Source organism: Arvicanthis niloticus, chromosome 10 (genome assembly GCF_011762505.2).
Source record: "Arvicanthis niloticus isolate mArvNil1 chromosome 10, mArvNil1.pat.X, whole genome shotgun sequence".
Taxonomy (NCBI): domain Eukaryota; kingdom Metazoa; phylum Chordata; class Mammalia; order Rodentia; family Muridae; genus Arvicanthis; species Arvicanthis niloticus.
Genome location: NC_047667.1, coordinates 38,084,878 through 38,099,005, shown reverse-complemented (window position 1 = coordinate 38,099,005; position 14,128 = coordinate 38,084,878). Strand labels below are relative to the sequence as shown.

The window sequence follows — 14,128 nt, the reverse complement described above, 5'->3', positions numbered from 1 at the left end:
TGAGGTGGAGGCTTAGATTTGCTCCAGCAAGATCAGCCAGATTATACCTTCAGAGCTATCACAGATTCTGTGGGTGATAGCAAGCACTGCTTCTCTCAGGTTTTCCTGTTGATGGACCCTTTCCTGAGTAGATCATCATATGAGCCAAGGCCACCTTTGATTAGAACCCAATACTTCCATTTAGTAACTGATTTTGACCAAGTGGTGTGATGTCTGTACACATTTGTAAAACAAATATACTTACATTATCTGGCTTATTTGGTTACTGGGAAGATTGAAGGTTTTAATTAATAGAAGGCCCCAAGAGCAGTCTATCTCGTAAGGCCAATTCTGGATCCGTGATATCCTTGATTGTTTTGTCAACTTAACACAATCTAGAATTAGCTGATTCTCCATGCTTTTGACTAGGATTATGATGGGAAAAGCTACTTCAAGTTCCTATCTATCTTCCCCATGGTAGTGAAACATAACCTGGCATTGTCCACCAAATAAGCCCTGTCTCCCCGTATTGCTTTTTGTCACAATATTTTATCAGAGCAACTGGGCACGGAACCAGGAGGTCTTGATACTATAACATAATACTAATATTACAATATTTTTAATTTTACTTTTTTTTTTTAAATCCAAAGGTACAGGATGACCTCAGAAGGCACCTTATTCATCAAGAATGCAGTTCCCAAAGATGCAGGGACCTACAGTTGTCTGGCAAGCAATGCGGCTGGAACAGATAAGCAAACTTCCACTCTCAGATATATAGGCGAGTATAACCCGTTCACAAGGCAATGGAAACGGGGTGAATATTATTGTAAGCAATTGAAAGCCCTTTCAGATCAGTAATGTTAGATACAAATTGTACCCAGTATTGTAATTTATAATTAATTCTACATATTGATTAAAGCAAAGGTTGTCCATGAGTGAGGAAAAATTTGTCAGCAGAAATTAAGGAAATTTCCAGCTTATAAAAGATTTCAAAACTATCCATAGACTTATACTTTACCATGGTTAATTTTCAGCTACCATGGTTCATTTTCAGTAATGTTTCAACTTCAAAATAAAGTCTTCTATGTCCTTTCTCACCTCACCTTCCATTTTCTACCAATCAACTTATAATCAAAATTGTGTATCACATTGTTTTCATAATTTATCTACCATTTTCTCTTCCAAACTTAAAGCAAAATTATTAAAATGTATATATTGTTATTATTTCAAGGGATATCTGTGTTTAACTTGAATTTCCTAATAATGGTTGAAAATGTCATGATGTCAGGTTGCAAATTGTGAGTAATTAATTTATTTGGAAAAATATACCTTTTCCCCCATTTCTGTTTGACTCCAAGCATGGTAACACATTAAGACTATCAGCATGAAGGAAGTGAGGAGGGAAGTGTAGAAAAGCCACAACAAGAATAGAGAATGAGTTGGCATAAAATGATACAGGGATGAAAAGTCGTCATGTCCTAAGAGCCTGAAAAGAGTGATCACAAGACAGCTACATGGAGAGTAATTATTTAAGGGAATGCGGGCTCAGATTCAGCAATGACTGGATTGAAAATGTCCGTGGAAAACAGGTAGAGAGGTAGCAGAGGAAGAGGGTTCGGATGCAGTGATGAAAACAGGATTCTGCATGGCGGAAGTAAATTTCAAGTTATTCACAGAGAAGCCAAAATATCCTGCACATTTCTTCGCTGTGTAACACTCCAGAGCACGCCAAACTCTGCTGGAGACTGAGCGTTAAAACAAAAACAATCAAAATCCATGCCACACTAGACCTTAACTTTTTAAAGGCTTGCAAAATGGGAGTGGATACAGAAAGCTATAAAGCAAAGCTCAGACAAGTCCTGTGAGAGGAGTGGGGGTGGGGTGGAGTGTTGGCAGAGGTAAGGTGGATTCTGACTGAAGAATGTCGGGAGTTCCCAAAGAAGAGAGGATTTAAGTTAAGTCTGAAAGAATGAGTGGAATTTGAAAAGCCACTGTGGCAAAGGAGACTCTGGGGGAAGATGGCCAAAAGCAAAGTCAGGACAGTGAATGAAAGGGCGCTGTGTTTGGGACTCCGAAGTGGAGCTCGGTACCCGGTGATAAGCCTGCAAGTGTACCGTAGGTGAAGTTGAAAAGGGTGACCGTTTATGGGCTTTGAAAGTCAAACCCTTCGAAGGACATGATCTTCCAGGTTGCTTAAAACAACCTCAGATGAAGTTAGGAAGGTCTTGAGCCATTTTGGGAAGAGACAGTGTGTGAGTGAGCTAAAGCCCAGTGTAAAGCAAAAAGCAGTAAGAAAAACACAGACTGTAAACAAAAGGAAATAACTTTACATTATGGGAATGGGTGCCCATGTTTAGCATAGCAGGAGAAAACAGAAAATGGAGGAAGGCAAGTAATTATAGGATACAGGATACAAAGTACGATTGTAATCTGTGATTGTTAGCCAACACCCTTAACACGACCCCTGTTTCAATTCCAGTTTTATTTTCATCACGCCTGTCTTCTGTTCTTTTAGTGTTTAGGATGCTTTTATCATTATTTTTGTCTAACATCCTTGTTTTAGCCTCAACGTGCATCCTTTTCATCTTATGCACCTATGCACATACAGAGTATGAGAGTGTCTTTCTGCTTATAAATGAGAGTAGGGACATGGTACAGATGTAATTAATGTTCACTGATTCATTCAGCAAACAAACCAAGTTCACATCGATGTTGACTGCCTGTATCTTTGTGTTTCTCAGAAGCCCCAAAATTGGTGGTAGTTCAGAGTGAGCTCTTGGTGGCCCTTGGGGATACAACAGTTATGGAATGTAAAACTTCTGGGATTCCTCCACCTCAAGTAAAGTGGTTCAAAGGTACATTTCTTAAGTATGTTCATGTTTAGCTCATTTTGCTTGTTTTCTTTTTTTCTGAAAAAAAAAAGATGTGTTAAAAATTTGTTTTGGTGTGTGACTTAGCAGGCCTATAAAATGTGTTTATGATCTCACTGGAGACAATAGTTCAAAATTCTGAACTCTGAATTTCAGGATTTGACATCTGGTATGGATTACAGGACCATGAAATCAAAGCAGGAGAAGTCTGCCTTGCTAACCCAGCTGAATGTTCTCTTTGTTAGTTTAGGACTGTTTCCTGTAGAAAACTGTCCAAGAATATTCAGCTGACGTTTAAAATAGCTTCCCTGGTTTTAGTTCACTTTTCTTAGAGATGAGTGCTCACACTATTAAAATGTGAGATCCTCAGGATGCCTTCTGTATGTGCCTCAACGGCAGATGCACATGGAGGTTCATAGGAAATGACAGACAAGCCTTGGTCAGTTTTCATATACTCCCATCAGTTATAGAAGTGACATCTACATTTTAATGTATAGATAATACCTGTGATTCTATACCACAAACCCAGCCATGCTCTATTGGGTCTTAGTGAAGCTTGGTCCAAACACAGATGTTGGTAGTCAGCATCTGTGTACAAACCCCAGCTTCTGCTTCCCTCTCAGCTCTTGATGATAAAAGCGAAGAAAATGCTGTAGACATTCTAAAAGGGAGGTTGCTAGGATTATTGAGATGCTGTTTGCAAAAATACTTTTTTTAATCTTCAGATGAAAATATGCTAAGTAGCACAGAGCCCTGTTGTTATGATTCTGTTTGTTAAATCACAGAAGTTCCCATAGCAACAGGTTGATGTCATAATCACAAAATTATGAATTCACATCGGGTTCAAACTTAGGGAACATGAGGTGAAAAGACAAAGGCTTTATCTAAAAACTGTCTTTAAATAATATAAATCAAAAGTAAGGAAAGAAGGAATAATGCCATTTCTGTGCTTTTCAAAATGCTCAAAAGTTTTTAGTGGGTATGTTGCCCTTGATACTAATTAAAAAATATATTCTGGTTTTGTTCCTTGATGAGATTTATTAAACTATAAACTAATATATATAAACTAATTATACTTATTGGAAATACTCAACTCTTGAATTTACAATTTGATAAATATGTAAGTTCAAATTCAGGTAGCAGTTATAAACAGACACAGAAAGTCAGTGTTTGTGTGACTTGGTAGTTAATGATGACAGTGATATTTCAGAAAGTTATGTGTAATTCACATGGAAAGTCTTGTTCACAAAGTAGGCTACTTACCTGAATAGTATAGCCCTCACGCCAATCTCTGACCCTCAAGCAGCTAAGGAGGGGGTGGGGAACCATGCAGCCACCACGTGGAACATTCTGGAATTCCCTTGTTTCTTCTCTTCACCATAAATATTGCAGCTCAGTGAATTCCATGAATAATATCCCAATGGATTTAAATCTCCATGGGCATGAGGGATTGATACATCGTATGGTTAGATATAATCCAATGCTTACCAACAACACACGTCCCTGAACTCCGATTCAGTCCAGCTCACGCTGCCAGGCATGAGCAGGCAGTTTACTGCATAAGCAGTCAGCATCTCCAAGAGAAAACTAGAAGCTGAAGCCTTCCTCATGTAGACTGAGTTGGGGGAAGGTGGGCGCTGGTACCCTGGGGACAAGATAATAGGGAGGTAGGGAAATACAATCTCATAGAAACCAAAGGAAGGGAGTAGAGAAGAGTTTCTGCTTTAGCTTTAGATTAACTTTTTCTTAGGAAATTATGCTTGACTAAATTAACGATATATCACTAATTTATGTATACATACCACACACACAGACTATATATATACGCATATATATATACATATATATATATACACACTTATACAAGTATATGTACTTATAAGTACATATATTTACATGTATATATACTTATGTACATATAAGTATATATATTGTTTGTGTGGTATGTATATATATATATATGTATATATGTATATATGTATATATGTATATATGTATATATGTACCCACATATATACATGTATATGTATACACATATTTCAACCCATTAGAGAAAATATATTCCACAAGGTAAAGTGCCTCCAAGAGTATAGGTCTTTAATTGCTAGACATGAACAGTATAGAGTGGTTTTAAGGGAAAACCAGAGATATCATTAAATTTTTATGGAAACGATATTTGGGGTAAACAATAAAATTGGATTTATTTATTGAGATTGATGGTTCTTAAATGTAGTTTGAAGTCTCTGGGTATGCTTTACTATTCTTTGAAGAGATCTACATGTTCCATATTATTTTCATAAAAACACTGAGATATTTGGCTTTTTACTTTGTCTTCTGAGCGAGTAGTGGAGTTTCTGGAGGCTACATGATGTATGGTATCCAATAAAGAAAAGGCAGAGGCAAGTACAGACACTCAGCTGTCTTCTATTAGATGCCATGGAAGTTACAAAAGTATAAAGCAATGCCACTTTTCTCACTAAATATTCTCTGGTTTGGGAAATGTTTTTATAGAATATATTATAAAAATGTATAATGAGTTTTAAATAAAATAAGTTATGATTGTATTTTTGAACTTTGCAATTTGATTTCTGATGTATTAAATACAAAGAAATAGAATCCATACAAATAAAAATATTCATTGGGTTTCTCAGTCCTTTTTTATTTATTTGTTTGTTTGTTTGTTTGTTTCTTGAGACAGAGTTTCTGTGTGTGGTCTTGGCTGTCCTAAAAACCTCTCTGTAGACAAGACTGGCCTTGAACTTACAGAGATCTGCCTGCCTCTGTCCCTCAAACCCTGGGATTAAAAGCATCCTCAGTCATTTTTAAGAGGACACCAGAGGGCCCTGGAGACACACTTTCTGATAGCAAGTTAATTACCATCAACTATCAGAAGGGCTTTAGGGTGAAACTTTAAATCCACAGAGTTCAGAATTGAGTCAAATGATGGGAAAGTGAGGACCTGCCTCAGTAATAAGGATTATTAAATCCTAAAACAGATTTAGAAAGTTCATTATCTGTTTTAAAAACTGAAGCTAAATAATCCCTATCTCAACTCCATCTGAGAAGGCCTACACTTCTCTGTCTTCTCAATAATTTGACAAACAATTCTCATTAGAAATAAAGGGAATCCTACCAAAGAAGACTACCAAAATGTGATCAAAGTAAAAACTTGATTAAACTTGTGCTTTCCAATTCCTACTGTGTTTTGTGACTACTGTTCCTTCAACCTTTTGATTTGGAACAAAAGCTACCAGCAAAAGGTCTTTATTTCATCTCCTGACACAGACGATGTCTTCTGACGTATACCAAAGAGCTAGAAGTGAGATGTAAATTACCAGTTTCTAAATGCATCTTAGTCCAAACATCCTAAGGCTTGAGGAACAGCGAGGTCACCCTGCGTCCTCCTGTAGTAGGAGAAGTTATGTCAACATCATCTGCTTTCGTTTATTAAACTTTCCCAGAGTCACTTAGACAAAGCTTTTGCTGCCTCTGTCATTTGTGAGTGGAGTATGCAGTAACCAGGGTGAGGCTGCTGATTGGTTTGATATTGAAATACTGGAAAATACTATCTTTGGGGCTTCAGCGCATGCTTATGGATTTTTTTTTTCAAATTTAGAGATCCTTTAACATCTTTTCTTCGGAGAATTATGTAAACAAGAATTGTCTATATAATGCTAAATCTCATTGGTTGGTCTTGTTTGCAACATTCTCTTAGAGAGCTACTAGAACTCGGGTTTTTTCTTTGTTTGTTTGTCTGTTTTGCCTATTTGAAGCAAGTAGTTGTACATATGATCCTCAGTTCTAGGGTATATGACTGATGTGCCCCTTGTAAAATATAAAATGTGACACTTTAGAAAGTGCCTTTCAGATTTGAGGAATGTCATTAAACCCTAAGAGCAGGACTGTCAAACTTCCTTGGTGATGGGGGGCAGCATTAAAAGCCTTGTAATTATCCTTCATGCAACAAATGAAAAAAATGCACTAAATGGAATTACATATCCCATGCTGTGTGCTTTTTAAATCTGTTGGTCATGGTAGTTAATTTCATCATTTGAGTGGGAGACCTTTTGAAAGGAGAGCACAGGAGATGCATGCAAAGTCTTCCTTATGACTTTCTGAAGCATTATCTCCTTCGATAATAAGTGATTTTTAAAGGGTCAGAAGCTTTGTTGGGACTTACAGCATATAAAGGCCATCCAGATATAACTAGTCTTTCTTGGTCCATCCTGCCCTTTCATTGAAATCCTTATCTGCTTTCTCTAAATACCCTATTACTCCAAATTCAAATTTTTTATGAATGAAATTTTAGTTGAGGTAACCCAAGAGATTAATATAAACTACTCTTTTTATTTTCCCAGCAAACTTTCCCCTTCCCATTCCAACTAACCCTCTTCTCTAGCCATTCATATACATTTCTCAGCCAGTTTAGACTTATCACGAGACAATCTAGAACTGACACCATTCAACAAAGAGCCCTGTCACTCTCTGAGCTAATACCCGTGATATCTCAGAAACTTCCTGGGTCACTGAAATGTTTCATGCCACAAAGATAGTAGAAGCCTCTCTTCATCTTTCCCCTTCCTAGCTCCAGTTTTACTGATCAACACTACTATCCTGGCTTCCAGCCTGCCACACTCTCCATGCAGAGATAGAGAGAGATGGAAGACGCCACTGTTAACAGTTCATTACAGGACCAGGTTTTAGACCATATAGAGTCAAGTGTCTGTGTTGTATAAGAAACAACTGGAATTTGAAACATAGCAGTCATCCTTATTCAGAAGATTCAAAATCCTATCAGTGGCAGAATAAATCATATAAATTTTTCAGTGTTTAATGTTCTTTCTCTTATTTTGACTTAGGAGATCTCGAGCTGAGGCCTTCAACATTTCTCAGTATTGACCCTCTCATGGGACTTTTGAAGATTCAAGAAACACAAGACCTGGATGCTGGTGATTATACCTGTGTAGCCATCAATGATGCTGGAAGAGCAACAGGCAGACTAACTCTGGATGTAGGCTGTAAGCTTTCATGTCCATTGCTCACATTTTTTTCTGAAACTAAGTTGTTATTCTTAATGTCGATCAACTGTGAAACAATTTGGCAGAAATATCTGTCAGAATAGCCAATCTAGCATGGGTACGTCAGATGACCAACTTCATAACAGTGGTACCAATTCCTATGAGCTTCCAGTGTGCCAAAAATGAAGCATGGTTTATCCCATTAAACCAGTGGTTCTCAACCTTCCTAAGGCTGTGACCCTTATTCAAGTACTAATACAGTTCCTCATTTGTGGAGACACTGAACCATAAAATTATTTTTTGTTGCTACCTCATAACTGTAATTTTGCTACTGAGTGGTGTCTCAGAAATATGTGTTTTCCAATGGTCCTGACCCACAGGTTGAGAACTACTGCATTACATTCTCAAACACTCCCCTCCTTGCACACACACAAAAGGAGATGCTATGATTATGTCCACTACAGACTTAAGCATACTAAGTTTGTAAAAGCTGAATCACTTCATCAAGGCTGCAGAGCTTGGAAGAGGCAGGACCTGGGTATTTGACTGAGAGTTATCTGACCTCAGAGATTGTAGGCGTCACCAATATGTGTTGTCTACTGCCATTTTCCTGTCAGTAGCCATCCATTGGGCCATCAGATTCCCAATTATTAACATCTGGAGGCCAGAAAATAGTTTGGCACTAGACCATAATTGGAGATGTTGATGGCAGAAAAGGTTTTGTTTTAGGTTCAAAAGTCCACTAAAAGTTACTCCCCAGTGAATGATCTAAAGTGCTAACTACAAACGAGTCCAGTCACCACGAGAAGACACAGTGTGCGAGTGACAGTTACATTTGTGTTCTCAGGAATGTTGGGTCTCACGTCACCCTCCACTTCATGTCTCTTTAGAAAATAATGCAAAGCAAAACAAAACAAATTCTCCACACAATATGGTCAAACTAGAAATAAAACAGAACTTCTTTTTCATAGAAAAGAATGTGGGGCTTAACTTTCACCAACAATTAATTATTTACATTTCTTTAAACTTGTAAAGTATGGAATGTCACTAAATTTTTCGTTTTCTTTTCTGTATGTTACGTACAATTTTTTTTTATGTGTGTCATGCTCAAACTGCTTTTTTAAACGCGAGTGAGGAAAACAAATCTTTTACAACCCATTTCAGTTCTATTATCTTAAGCCTTTAAGTGAAAATTATGGCTCCGTGTGCTTGATCTTTTGTTTCATGGAAACAATTTTTTTTCCCTCCCTGGGACTTGTTATGATCCTGGTCCCTTGCCCTTAGCTGTCTGTTGAACACTATTCATTCCTGCTGAATATGTCCTGAAATTTTAATATAGAATGTTGGAAGTGACACAAAGATTACTATAGACTCTGTCCAGTGTGCTTCAAGACATCCAGGGTGCTGTTTTAATGAACTTTGTTATTATTAAGATAAATACCTTAGAAATAAGTTTAGGACTGTTGGGTGTATGGGGAAGGTCTCTGATTCATCTTGATAGCTTTCAAATACACTAACAATTTTTGGAAATGTAAGACTTTCAAGTAAGGAAGTCCATTCGATCCAGAACTCTTGTTTTTAAGAAACACAATAAGGGTAAAATTTCATTTCCTAACACCTTCTGTTCTGTTTCTCGCTGATTCCCACAGAGATATTCTATGTTTACACAATATTCTTTGGCATGTTCTAGCTCTCCTGGGACAGAGAAACGGCCTTGGCAATGACCCACTTCGAAGTTCTAGAAAGTCTCAGAATTGCATATGGACTTCTTTGCTTACCAACTGTTTCCTTCTTATTTTTTTCCCTTTTGGTTTCTGCATTTTCTAGATTCTCTCTGCTGTCCAGCCATGCACCATATAAAAGCTAATGATATCACTTTCTGATGTCTCATGGTGATATGTTAGTGACTTGACTCATTAATATGACAAAAATATCAGAATAAAGCCATCTTAAGGTAGGAGTTCATTTAACTGCCAGTGTGAGCACTAGATGGTCTCAGTGAGTCAGTGGCTAGGACGTGGTGACAAAGGGGTTCTGGTATTCAGCTTGCTTTGTCCTTTATTATTCAGTCTGAGACCTCAGTCCACAGTGCAGTGTATATTCAGGACGGATCTTACATCCTCCACTACACTTCTCTGGAAGCATCCTTAAAGACACACCTAAATGATTGAAAATGCAGTTAAGTTGACAGGATTAGCCATAATAGCTGGATTCTGGAACTTTCCAACTAATATTTCGATCTACACTTCACTCTATAATTGTAGCTGAACTTTGATTTCAAGATCCTTACTGTTCATGGCTCTTGTCATGCAATAAGCTTCTATATTTTGATCCCAGTGACTACTCTGAATGAACCATTAACAGAAACAAGTCATCTGCTTTCTGTGACTTTGACCATTGCTAACAGTTGGGAGATAACTTAATATTGAAGTTGGCATCCTTATGCCTTTGTTATACCTTATCATATCCATATTCTTCATTATATCGTTCTGGGAGCAGCACATAAGTTTTCATTAGACTGACCTGCCCTTGGGGGACCATGGGTACCTATGGTGGCATCTCTACAGCAAAGCACAGTTGTAGAGATGATTGCAGTTTTTATTATGAGGTTTAAAACAAAACACATTATGGATTGAAACTTTCTCCATAATTAATATAGTGGTTAAGAATATAGACACTTGAGAGAAAATGGGTTGTCTCCTTGACTTTCTTTATTTTATAGATATAAATGGCATTTACGGATGAATTAAAAAGTTGAAATGATATATTATTTATACACACCCAGCACGTTAACTATTGCCTATGGGGCTGATAAATGCAACGTATCTTCACGTATGTGATGGTTATTTTCTTTCTTTGAGTCTCAAACATCATAATGGAATGCATACATAAAGTGATACAGTATTTAAGATTAGATTTTGGTCTTTTAATATGAAATTCATTATTTTAATTTGACTTTTCTTTTTAAGGAAGGACTTGAGACAAGTTAAGTACTAAGCTTAGTCGTGAATAAAATTATTCATTTGAGTTTCAAAATTATTGGTCATATTTCTGAGTGGCTTATGACTTAAAACAAAAACATGCTTTTATCCATATCATGTGGCTAGTTGGGCTTTTGGATTGTTTGGTGGGGGGGGGCTATTACCTCATAGCAGCAATACTAGAACAAAACAAATTAACAAAAGGGCTGTTTGATATTATTCTTGAGTTTGAGCTTCTTGTAGCGAGCATCGTTTTTTCTGTTTCTCATTACCATGGCTTTAAGTTATGGACATTTCAGGTCAATGGGGAAAGTTACCAATGCTTTTCATCCCTTGTAAAGCGGGTAGTGAATTGTGAAGTCATTTGGAAGAGGAGAGGACTGGAAACATCAAACAAAAAGTTGGCCTGGCAGGTTTTTTTTTTTTTTTTTTTTTAAAAGCATTCCACACCACACAGGATTTGAGTCTTACACTGTGGTTTTGTGTTTTGTGGTTTGGTGGAACCAAAGCAATGTGTCTCGTCATTTTAGGAAAGAAAATCTCTGACTGACATAATGCAAAAGTTGCCACAGAGGGAATATAGATTTAACTGTGCTGGGGGCAAGGAAAATAACTCAGAGTAGTGTTTAGAGCAAGATGGCAAATTTGTTTATGACTTTTATATTTTTTAAAAATGAGTCTGCACTGCCATAGTTATCTCTGAAGACAGTAGACTGCAGTATGGTGTCAGCCCATGCATATCTCAATGTGCCACACAGATGCTGAGGAAATCACCAGGGATCAAACATTATCTTAAGAGACTGTTTGAAGCACCAAAAGTTAAACTGAATGCAAACATCATTATTTTATGATAATCTTTAGGAGGACTAAGACCTAATAAATTAATTATAATTTTCACTCTTAATACAATTCACATTGAGGTAGTTTTGTATGGTCCATGACAAGTTAAGATCATCTCTTTTTACTTAAAGTGTGAAATACAACTATCCCTTTTGGTTCTCTGAGAAACTAAAACTGGGAGCAGGCTGAAGTGACTTTCCCAAGATTGCACACAGTGACAGTGGAACTGCCCTTTGAAATCATGCTGAGGGTTTACCCCTTCTATGTCACACACACTCTTCTTAGAAATATAAAAGTCACTGACAAACACTCAACACTGCTCTCCTGATCGCCTGTTTCGGTAATCTATTCACAACTCACTCCTCTCCCCCCATCCCCCTAAAAGAACCTCACTTGGAGGCTGTGTTGGCCACAGTCAGGAGGAGGAAGTATTCAAGTCTTCTTGGCTCAGCTAGAAGCTGCTTCATTTTGGAAGTTTGTTTGTGGTGGACTTGTTTTGGCTGCTCCCTCAGGCCTGCTCTTCTCATTTGCCTCTTGTTTTGAGACCCAGCATGGTTGTTCCCTGATCTGATGTCTGGTGCCTGATGCCATTCTAGAATCTGCTTGCAACGCTTGATTTCTCCTGTCTTGATTAGGTTTGTGGGTGTAACTTGAGTTTGCTCTTTTGCTGTGAATCCAGATTCTGTTCCTTCATTACTTTTGAACATGCTAGTGTATCACTTTTCATTGATAATTATAATTTAACATTTCAATAAAAGAAAGGTTTCTTTTCCCTGGAGTTGGTGGATTTCATAACCACTATAACCAAGTCTTCTCCATAACCTTTTACTGTTTTTAAATTTATTTTTTTTTGTCCACTGCTACATTCCTTTGCCCTGAGCTTAGCACAGACTTAACTGCCCTTTTTTCAGAAAAAAGATACTTATATTTTAGAATAACATCACCATCACCATCACCATCACCATCACCATCACCATCACCATCATCATCTAGACAGGCTCTTACTCTGTAGCTCTGTCTTGCCTCAGATTATTAGAATAGGGTGATCTTAAACTCACAGAGATCTCTTTACGTCTTCCTCATGAGTTATCACATGCCCCATCAAGTTTCATATTTTAGATTAATTGATTATGTTTACTCTAGAAAGAAGTAATCAAGCTGTAGAAATGAAATAAGCAAGAAATGTGCTACATTGTGTATTATATTTAAAATATGTCTATTAGTCATTTTTATAAGCTGAATTCTTACGTATATGAATCATGATAGTTTTAGAAAAACTAATGGAGGTAAAACATTCTTTTCTCAAAGCATCTATTTCAATTGTTTTTAATCTTAAATTTTGTAAGTCTTTTGAAATTGTCTTCTTTCTTTCGAAAGAGCAAGTTCACATGTACTGAGGTGAGGTGTCTCTACCACACTCTTACACATGTACTCAAGCTTGAATTATTACCATAACTTTTCGTGATAACTCAGTAATTCATTCAGTAGTGTCCAGTAGCCATATACAATGTGCCATATAATGTGTTAACTATTGATAAAGGATATACATACACACACACACACACACACACACACACACACACATGCACATATACACACATGTCTGTCTGTATGTGTGTATAAACATAAACTGTTGGGAAAGCAAAGAAGCAGATAATCAAGTAGTAATTTTTATTTGGAGAGTTTCATGAGTCTGGTAGAGAGGATTATCTTAAATCTCAAAGAGGGAAGTCACCATGTCAGTAAGAGATAGCATCATAGAGGGATATCTCTTGGAGAATGGGTTAAAGGGTTGTCAATATTTCAACAACAGACATTACATTGAAGGGGAGGTAATAACACAAGCTAAATGAGAAAGGTTGGCTCTGACATGGAGAAGAGCCAGTATTGCTGACTGCCCACAGGCCAGGCTCTGTATAGGAAACAATGGGCACAAAGCTGCAGAATATTTCAGGATAAAATAAGAACCCCAGCACTGGTGGGAGACAGCTGTACATCCAATCTGCAGATGTGGGCTAAGAAGGAAGGAAGTGATGTCTACATCATTCTTTAAAAATGAGACTGCTAGCCAGGATGCCCAGGCATAGTTATTAGAACATGTAGAGACAAAAGATTGCCACCCTGAGGTGAAAACTAACTTCTAGTTCTTTCTTCCTCATTCGACTTCACTGATACTTAGCAAATAAACTGCATATCAATTTCCTCATCTATAAAACTAGAGTGGGGTCATTCTTATTTTTTTCACTTTTCTTTCCTATTGTCATGTTTTTATTTTTATATATTTTTCTTTTTTCTTGGATATTTTATTTATTTACATTTCAGATGCCATCTCTTATCCCCATTTCCCCTTTCTAGAACCCCCTATCCTATACCCCCTTTTCCTTTATACTTTTATACCATTATGATTATATGCATGTATTAAGGTCAGTTCTAGGTTGAG

General features: G+C 37.1%; 1 protein-coding gene across 1 annotated transcript in view; it reads left to right on the top strand.

Moving 5' to 3' along the window:
* The window catches only part of Hmcn1 (hemicentin 1), a 417,178-nt gene that overhangs the window by 194,332 nt on the left and 208,718 nt on the right, over positions 1-14,128 (top strand). Inside the window, exons 13-15 of the mRNA XM_034513608.2 lie at positions 630-757; positions 2,721-2,834; positions 7,709-7,867. Coding sequence (XP_034369499.1) covers positions 630-757; positions 2,721-2,834; positions 7,709-7,867 — 401 coding nt within the window. The remainder of the gene's footprint in view (positions 1-629; positions 758-2,720; positions 2,835-7,708; positions 7,868-14,128) is intronic.